Source organism: Echiichthys vipera (assembly GCF_963691815.1).
Source record: "Echiichthys vipera genome assembly, chromosome: 1".
Taxonomy (NCBI): domain Eukaryota; kingdom Metazoa; phylum Chordata; class Actinopteri; order Perciformes; family Trachinidae; genus Echiichthys; species Echiichthys vipera.
Genome location: NC_139826.1, coordinates 41,430,771 through 41,440,213, shown reverse-complemented (window position 1 = coordinate 41,440,213; position 9,443 = coordinate 41,430,771). Strand labels below are relative to the sequence as shown.

The window sequence follows — 9,443 nt, the reverse complement described above, 5'->3', positions numbered from 1 at the left end:
AGGGTCGAGAACGCACCACAGAGGGCATGAACGCACCACAGGGTCAGTGAACGCATCACAGAGGACATGAATGCACGACAGGGTCAGTGAACGCATCACAGAGGACATGAATGCACGACAGGGTCAGTGAACGCATCACAGAGTCCCTGAACCCACCACAGAGCCCCGGAAAACACCACAGAGTCCCTGAACACATCACAAATCCCCTGAGCACACTACACAGTCCGTGAACACACCACACAGTCCCTGAACACATCACACAGTCCCTGAACACACCACAGACGTGTTAACCTGCAGCGTGGTGCGTTCGATGGCGCCTGCTGTTACCTGATGACCCGGGTGTGTCCCTGCAGCGAGGTGTGCACGTCTCCGCAGCCGTCCCTCCACGAGTACAGATCCACGCGCTGGTTGCTCTGGAGACCAAACACACACTCAGAAAAACGCCCCGACACGTCATTCAGCAGCAGAGGTTCTTTGAACTCACCGAGGCGGCGAAGACGTGGGACTCTGATCTGTGCGGGTTCCACTGCACCGTCCCCACGTCCCACTTACTCTGGCGCCCGATCTTGCGTGGCGGTTCGGACGGAGCCTCCAGGTTCACCATGTACAGGAAACGGCGCCTGAACAACGTTTAACACGAGAGCAGAAGAAGAACGTTTGTGTCACAGCGACAAACAACGTGGTGCGTTCAGGTGCACCGAACTTACCCGGACAGGACGGCGTGCGAGCCCAGACAGTCCACTGACATGGCGGTGGCCTGAAAACACAGAAGAAGAGAGAGACGGCTTTGGACCCGAGACTTTGGACCCCTGACTCTTTGGGCCCCTGACTCTTTGGACCCCTGACTCTTTGGACCCCTGACACTTTGGACCCCTGACTCTTTGGGCCCCTGACTCTGTGGACCCCTGACTCTTTGGACCCCTGACTCTTTGGACCCCTGACACTTTGGACCCTGACTCTTTGGACCCCTGACAATTTAGACCCCTGACTCTTTGGACCCCTGACACTTTGGACCCCTGACTCTTTGGACCCCTGACTCTTTGGACCCCAAACTCTTTGGACCCTGACTCTTTGGACCCCTGACAATTTAGACCCCTGACTCTTTGGACCCCTGACACTTTGGACCCCTGACTCTTTGGACCCTGACTCTTTGGACCCCTGACTCTTTGGACCCTGACTCTTTGGACCCCTGACTCTTTGGACCCCTGACACTTTGGACCCCTGACACTTTGGACCCTGACTCTTTGGACCCCTGACACTTTGGACCCCTGACACTTTAGGCCCCTGACTCTTTGGACCCCTGACTCTTTGGTCCCTGACTCTTTGGGCCCCTGACTCTTTGGACCCCTGACTCTTTGGACCCCTGACACTTTGGACCCCTGACTCTTTGGACCCCTGACTCTTTGGACCCCTGACTCTTTGGACCCCTGACACTTTGGACCCCTGACACTTTGGACCCCTGACTCTTTGGACCCCTGACTCTTTGGACCCCTGACTCTTTGGACCCCTGACACTTTGGACCCCTGACTCTCATTCATAGACCCTTTGCGTTTAAACGTAAATAAACATTTAAACCTGAATATTTTCCTTCTTTGATCTTTATTTCTTCTTCTCCTTTGATCTGAACCTGTTTAATATTCTTATAAATCATCTTTGTTATCTTTAACTCTTCTTCTTTGATCTTTAACTCTTCTCCTTTGATCTTTAACTCTTCTTGAACATGTTTAATATTCTTTAAAATCATCTTTAATAAGTTTATCATCTTTAATCTGCAGCTGAAGTTTCCTCTGCAGCACTGAACTCAAATACCTGCGCGTCCCGAAACTCCACCACCACATTCTCGCTGCTCCAGCGCGCCGCCATCTTGCCTTCTTCTACCGTCAACAACACCACGTGACCGTGCTGAGGCGCTGCGTTCACGAGCCCTGGGATAAACCCGGGAAATTTGAGCTTCCCCTTTACAATACCAGAAATATGTTTAATTAATTAATTAATTAGTAACTTTAACTTTATAATGTCTTGATGTGGTTTTTACAATGAGATGAAATGTTGTATTTTATGATGAAAAAGGAGTTTTTCTTAAAAATATGAATAAAAACGTAGAAAAAGCAAAAACATAACTTTAAAACAACAAAATGTGAGTAAATAAAAAAGAATGTTGAATATTTTCAATATTTAAACCATAAAACGTGATATTAATGTAACAAAATCACCTTTAAATGTGTTTAAACTGAGGAGTTCATGAACGCATCACAGCTCCCTCTCTGTGTCACATGACTGTGTCCTGTGTTCTGATTGGTCGCTGCAGCTGTCGTCACAGATCCAAGATGGCGGCCCTGGTGTCGCATGTAGTCGCAGACGCAGGAGCGTTTTTAAAGAAAGCTCCGCTTCAGGTCAGTTTTTACGCTTTTATCCAAGTTTTAACTTTAAAATATGATTTTTTATTAAATAAGGACCCGAGAGTCCGCGCGGGGCCGCGGGAGGAGCCCGGTAACGGGACCGGGGGGCTGGTAACGGCCCCGGAGGCCCCGGAGACCGGAGACACAACACAACACAACCATTTAATATTCTGTTTTATTAAAGAAATAATGATTTAAATACTGTTTTATTAAAGAAATAATGATTTAAATACTGTTTTATTAATAAAATAATGATTTAAATACTGTTTTATTAAATAAATAATGATTTAAATACTGTTTTGTTAATAAAATAATGATTTAAATACTGTTCTATTAATAAAATAACCATTTAAATACTGTTTTATTAACAAAATAATGATTTAAATACTGTTTTATTAATAAAATAATGATTTAAATACTGTTTTATTAATAAAATAAAGATTTAAATACTGTTTTATTAATAAAATAATGATTTAAATACTGTTTTATTAATAAAATAATGATTTAAATACTGTTTTATTACCAAAATAAAGATTTAAATACTGTTTTATTAACAAAATAATGATTTAAATACTGTTTTATTAAAGAAATAATGATTTAAATACTGTTTTATTAACAAAATAATGATTTAAATACAGTTTTATTATTAAAATAATGATTTAAATACTGTTTTATTATTAAAATAATGATTTAAATACTGTTTTATTAACAAAATAATGATTTAAATACAGTTTTATTATTAAAATAATGATTTAAACACTGTTTTATTATTAAAATAATGATTTAAATACTGTTTTATTAAAGAAATAAGGATTTAAATACTGTTTTATTAATAAAATAATGATTTAAATACAGTTTTATTAATAAAATAATGATTTAAATACTGTTTTATTAAAGAAATAATGATTTAAATACTGTTTTATTAATAAAATAATGATTTAAATACAGTTTTATTAATAAAATAATGATTTAAATACTGTTTTATTAATAAAATAAAGATTTAAATACTGTTTTATTAATAAAATAATGATTTAAATACTGTTTTATTAATAAAATAATGATTTAAATACTGTTTTATTAATAAAATAAAGATTTAAATACTGTTTTATTAATAAAATAATGATTTGAATACTGTTTTATTACCAAAATAAAGATTTAAATACTGTTTTATTAACAAAATAATGATTTAAATACTGTTTTATTAAAGAAATAATGATTTAAATACTGTTTTATTAACAAAATAATGATTTAAATACAGTTTTATTATTAAAATAATGATTTAAATACTGTTTTATTATTAAAATAATGATTTAAATACTGTTTTATTAACAAAATAATGATTTAAATACAGTTTTATTATTAAAATAATGATTTAAACACTGTTTTATTATTAAAATAATGATTTAAATACTGTTTTATTAAAGAAATAAGGATTTAAATACTGTTTTATTAATAAAATAATGATTTAAATACAGTTTTATTAATAAAATAATGATTTAAATACTGTTTTATTAAAGAAATAATGATTTAAATACTGTTTTATTAATAAAATAATGATTTAAATACAGTTTTATTAATAAAATAATGATTTAAATACTGTTTTATTAATAAAATAATGATTTAAATACTGTTTTATTAACAAAATAATGATTTAAATACTGTTTTATTACCAAAATAATGATTTAAATACTGTTTTATTAATAAAATAAAGATTTAAATACAGTTTTATTAACAAAATAATGATTTAAATACAGTTTTATTAACAAAATAATGATTTAAATACTGTTTTATTAATAAAATAAAGATTTAAATACTGTTTTATTAATAAAATAATGATTTAAATACTGTTTTATTAATAAAATAATGATTTAAATACTGTTTTATTAATAAAATAATGATTTAAATACTGTTTTATTAATAAAATAATGATTTAAATACAGTTTTATTACCAAAATAATGATTTAAATACTGTTTTATTAATAAAATAATGATTTAAATACTGTTTTATTAACAAAATAATGATTTAAATACTGTTTTATTAATAAAATAATGATTTAAATATAGTTTTATTATTAAAATAATGATTTAAATACTGTTTTATTAACAAAATAATGATTTAAATACAGTTTTATTAATAAAATAATGATTTAAATACAGTTTTATTAATAAAATAATGATTTAAATACAGTTTTATAAATAAAAGAAAGATTTAAGTTTGCGTGTTTGTGTTCCAGGACATCGGCTCAAACATCTACACGCTGAAGGACGTCGTGAACGAGATCAGAGACAAACCCACCAGGAGGAGTCTGGCCTTCCTGCCGTACCAGCTGCACTTCAGAGAGCCGCACCCTGAACACATCAGGCTGGGTACCTGAACGCACCACACACAGTAAACCTGAACACATCAGGCTGGGTACCTGAACGCACCACACATAGTAAACCTGAACACATCAGACTGGGTACCTGAACGCACCACACATAGTAAACCTGAACACATCAGACTGGGTACCTGAACGCACCACACTGACTAAACCTGAACACATCAGACTGGGTACCTGAACGCACCACACTCAGTAAACCTGAACACATCAGACTGGGTACCTGAACGCACCACACACAGTAACCCTGAACGCACCACACAGACTGAACTCACCTGGGCACCTGAACGCACCACACTGACCTGTGCTTGTGTCTTCCTGTCTCTCAGTGACGGAGTTCTCGAAGAAGACGGGCGATTACCCGAGTCTCTCAGCGACCGACATCAAAGTTCTGGCTCTGACGTATCAGCTGGAGCTGGAGCACGTGGGCTCGAGCCACCTGAGGAGGGAGCCCGAGGTCAAGGTACGCACGCACGCGCCGCTGGTTTTACTCATTTTGCATCTTTTTTTAGTCATTTTGCATCTTTTTGTGCTGGTTTTGCATCTATTTTTAGTCATTTTGCATCTTTTTGTGCTGGTTTTGCATCTATTTTTAGTCATTTTGCATCTTTTTGTGGTGGTTTTGCATCTATTTTTAGTCATTTTGTATCTTTTTGTGGTGGTTTTGCATCTATTTTTAGTCATTTTGCATCTTTTTGTGGTGGTTTTGCATCTATTTTTAGTCATTTTGTATCTTTTTGTGCTGGTTTTGCATCTATTTTTAGTCATTTTGCATCTTTTTGTGCTGGTTTTGCATCTATTTTTAGTCATTTTGCATCTTTTTGTGGTGGTTTTGCATCTATTTTTAGTCATTTTGCATCTTTTTGTGGTGGTTTTGCATCTATTTTTAGTCATTTTGCATCTTTTTGTGCTGGTTTTGCATCTATTTTTAGTCATTTTGCATCTTTTTGTGGTGGTTTTGCATCTATTTTTAGTCATTATGCATCTTTTTGTGCTGGTTTTGCATCTATTTTTAGTCATTTTGCATCTTTTTGTGCTGGTTTTGCATCTATTTTTAGTCATTTTGCATCTTTTTGTGCCGGTTTTAGACGCAGGTGTCCGTTCTTGTGTGTCCGCAGCTGTTCGTGCGTTGGTTTCCTGCTTCGTGCTAAGCTAAGCTAACCACACTCACTTGTGTTCCAGGTGAAGGTCCAGAGCACGCAGCGTCACCCGGAGACTCCGGTGAACGTGGCCGGGTTCCACTTCCCCTCTCAGGTACCTCAGGTCTCATCTGTGGAACACGAGTGTGTGAACGTCTGTGAGTTAAACATTAAACCGTCCGTTCCTTCAGAAACACGCCGACACTTCGAGCGTCACACGGACTCAAACGCAGGCGACGAGCGCCGACGCCTTCAACAGCTTCCAGTTCTGGAGAGCGCCGCTGCCGAACATCGACCACGAGCTGCTGGAGCTCCTGGTGAGCGCCGCGCGTCCACCACGGATCATTTACACACACACACACACACGTTTATGTAACGTGTTTACGCCACTAACGTTTGTCCCGTTGGCTCCCCAGGACCCCGTGGAGGTTTTAAATTCGAAGAACAAACAGAAACAGACGGACACACGAACGTCTTCTGTGGCGTCCGGCGGCGACGAGTTCAACAGCTTCCAGTTCTGGAGAGCGCCGCTGACGTCCATCGACGACGAGCTGCTGGAGCTACTGGTGCACCCGCCGCTCGTGCACCCGCCGCTCGTGCACCCGCCGCTCGTGCAGCTGCCGCTCGTGCAGCTGCCGCTCGTGCCCCTGATTGTGTTGTTGATCGTTGTTGTGACATTTGTTTGCAGGAAGCGAACGATGCGTCCACGTCAGAGCGAGTTGACGCGGCGCTGCAGACGGACGAGCGTTCGGACGACGAGGACAAAGAGAACGAGCCGGAGGACGAAGACGAGGAGGAGGAGGAGGAAGAGGAGGACGGAGGAGGAGGAGGGTGGATCACTCCCAGTAACATCAAACAGGTGAAGATGGACTCCGCTGATTGGACGGCTCCTGCTGACGTCACAGTCGGGTGTCTGACCACGGACTTCGCCATGCAGGTAACGGACGCCGCTCTGTACCGACGCAACACGTTTATAACAAAACCTCTTTCAGTTCATCTGAGTTAGTTCACAACGACGACATCGTTAGAAACAATTAGTTCATCAGTGCGTTTAACACCTGATGTGCAACACGTCTGCTGAGAGCGACGCTGACTGAACACACATGCGCACACACACACACACACACACACACACACACACACAGTAACCCTGAACACGTCAGACTGGGTACCTGAACGCACCACACACAGTAACCCTGAACACATCAGACTGGGTACCTGAACGCACCACACACAGTAACCCTGAACACGACAGACTGGGTACCTGAACGCACCACACACAGTAACCCTGAACGCGTCAGACTGGGTACCTGAACGCACCACACACAGTAACCCTGAACACGACAGACTGGGTACCTGAACGCACCACACACAGTAACCCTGAACACGTCAGACTGGGTACCTGAACGCACCACGCACAGTAACCCTGAACACGTCAGACTGGGTACCTGAACGCACCACACACAGTAACCCTGAACACGTCAGACTGGGTACCTGAACGCACCACACACAGTAACCCTGAACACGTCAGACTGGGTACCTGAACGCACCACAAACAGTAACCCTGAACACGTCAGACTGGGTACCTGAACGCACCACACACAGTAACCCTGAACACGTCAGACTGGGTACCTGAACGCACCACACACAGTTCATGCATCAGTGTAAAACGTTCTTTCCTCTTTTTCCAGAACGTTCTGATTCAGATGGGACTTCACGTTCTGTCCGTTAACGGGATGCTGATCAAAGAGGCGCGGAACCACATCCTGAGGTGCCACGGCTGCTTCAGGTGAGTCGCACGCCGCAGACCGGAGCTCCACGCCGCAGACACACGTTCAATAACGTTTATTCTTCACATCGTTCTGTCGCTTCAGACTTCTCCGTGTGTCCGACAGTTCAAAGTAACCTCTGACCTCTGAGCGCTCGTCGCCGTGTGTGTGTTTATTTGTCTCCTCAGGCTGAATAAAGTGTGTGTTTGGTTTCCAGGACGACGAGCAACATGAACAAAGTGTTCTGTCCTCACTGTGGGAACCAGACGCTGAAGAAGTTGGCGGTGACAGTCGGCGAGGACGGCAGCACGCACATGCACTTCTCCAAGAACCCCAAAGTGCTGAACCCCAAAGGCCTGAGGGTGAGACGCAGCGAGGGCGCCGCCGTCCAATCACAGAGCAGCTTCTTCAGGTGTGGTTGTGTCACGCGGGTGAAGGCGCGGTGGTAAACGTGTCTCGTTGTGTTTCAGCACTCGCTGCCGCTGCCGCAGGGCGGGAAACACGGGAACAACCCTCAGCTGGTGGAGGACCAGCGCTTCCCGCAGCAGAGACTCTCCCGGAAAGCTCGGCAGAAGACGGACGTGTTCGACCCGGACTACGTGGCCGGGGGCTCGCCCTTCTCCCAGAACGACATCTACAGCCGAGCGGCCAACCTGCACATCAGGGACGGGCAGGGCGGCGGCGGCAGGAGGCGCTCCAACCCCAACGCCGCCCACAAGAAGTTCGTGAAGAAGAAGTGAGGCGACGTTTAAGTGACGTTTGAATTCCTTTTAAAGGCAAAAGCAGCAGCTTCTTCTTCTATGGTCAGTTATCGTGTGAGTCCGCTAACGTGTCGTTAATTATTCTGATGTTTCCGCACAAATAAACTTCAAACTTCAGCGGTTTTATCTTTAATGACTTTTCTTCACACGATCTGAACTCTCGGTATCCGGCTCAGCTAACAAGCTAATGCTAACTGAGTCCAGTCGGCTCGCCGTAGCACGTTAGCCGTTGGGAATGCTAACGTTACACTGTCACAAACACAAGGCAGCTAAAGGAGCAGTTAGCCTTCGAGCTAACATGTGTGACAGCAGGTTAACTTACAAAGTGCTTACTCAGCAAATCCTGACTTAAGCCAGGAGCTGCATTTGTCGACGCCGTCCTGTACGGTTCGTCTATGAACAGCTAGCCTCGATACGCTGAGGGAGCTAACAGTAGTGCCCGCAGTGAAACACCGAACCTGCAGCTTCCTGTTCCACGCTGAGTCACCGTGTGATGTCGCTGACGAGTCGTTAATTATTTCGATGTTTCAGCAAAAAATAAACCTTCAAACTTCAGCAGAATCGTTTTATCTTTAATGACTTTTCTTCACGCTCCTTCAGTTCGGTTCAGACCAAGTTTAAAATCTGAATTCTCAGTGAAACCCTGTTTGATTTGAGGCCCTTTCAAAGTACTACTTCCTGTCCAGGCCTCGTGTTTCCTGTCCACAGCTGCTCCTGAGTCACTTCACCTCGTCCCCGCCGTTAAACGTGTCTCACTGAAGACACACGAGGTCAAACACGTCACAGGTCGATGTTTGTGTTCGACGCGTTTGGACAGGAAATAGTATTTTGAAAGGGTGTTAAATCACATCTGTGTCTGTTACACTTCAGAGAATTAATTATTCTGGACGGAAGAATTACAATTATACATATCCAAAGGTCTATTTCTATCCTTAATCCTTTTTCTAACTTCTTTGCTACTTTTAATCTCAAATCTTCAATTTGTTTATCCCCCCCC

At 41.8% G+C, this 9,443-nt stretch overlaps 2 protein-coding genes across 2 annotated transcripts in view; one reads left to right on the top strand and one right to left on the bottom strand.

Annotated features, from left to right (window-relative positions):
- wdr59 (WD repeat domain 59) overlaps positions 1 to 1,873 on the bottom strand; it is a 14,713-nt gene extending 12,840 nt beyond the window's left edge. Inside the window, exons 1-4 of the mRNA XM_083921122.1 lie at positions 1,810 to 1,873; positions 708 to 757; positions 485 to 620; positions 328 to 413 (exon numbers count right to left, since the gene is read on the bottom strand). Of these exons, the coding sequence (XP_083777248.1) occupies positions 328 to 413; positions 485 to 620; positions 708 to 757; positions 1,810 to 1,863 (326 nt within the window). The 5' untranslated portion in view covers positions 1,864 to 1,873. The remainder of the gene's footprint in view (positions 1 to 327; positions 414 to 484; positions 621 to 707; positions 758 to 1,809) is intronic.
- A 454-nt stretch (positions 1,874 to 2,327) lies between these two features.
- Positions 2,328 to 8,563, top strand: nob1 (NIN1 (RPN12) binding protein 1 homolog; the record flags this gene model as incomplete). The annotated part of the gene is made up of 10 exons (XM_083921201.1): positions 2,328 to 2,393; positions 4,634 to 4,766; positions 5,107 to 5,240; positions 5,960 to 6,031; positions 6,108 to 6,233; positions 6,333 to 6,482; positions 6,605 to 6,853; positions 7,608 to 7,705; positions 7,903 to 8,047; positions 8,156 to 8,563. The coding sequence occupies 10 exons, from the start codon at positions 2,328 to 2,330 to the stop codon at positions 8,423 to 8,425; spliced, it is 1,443 nt and encodes a 480-aa protein (XP_083777327.1). The 3' UTR covers positions 8,426 to 8,563.
- Between the last annotated feature and the right edge of the window lie 880 nt (positions 8,564 to 9,443).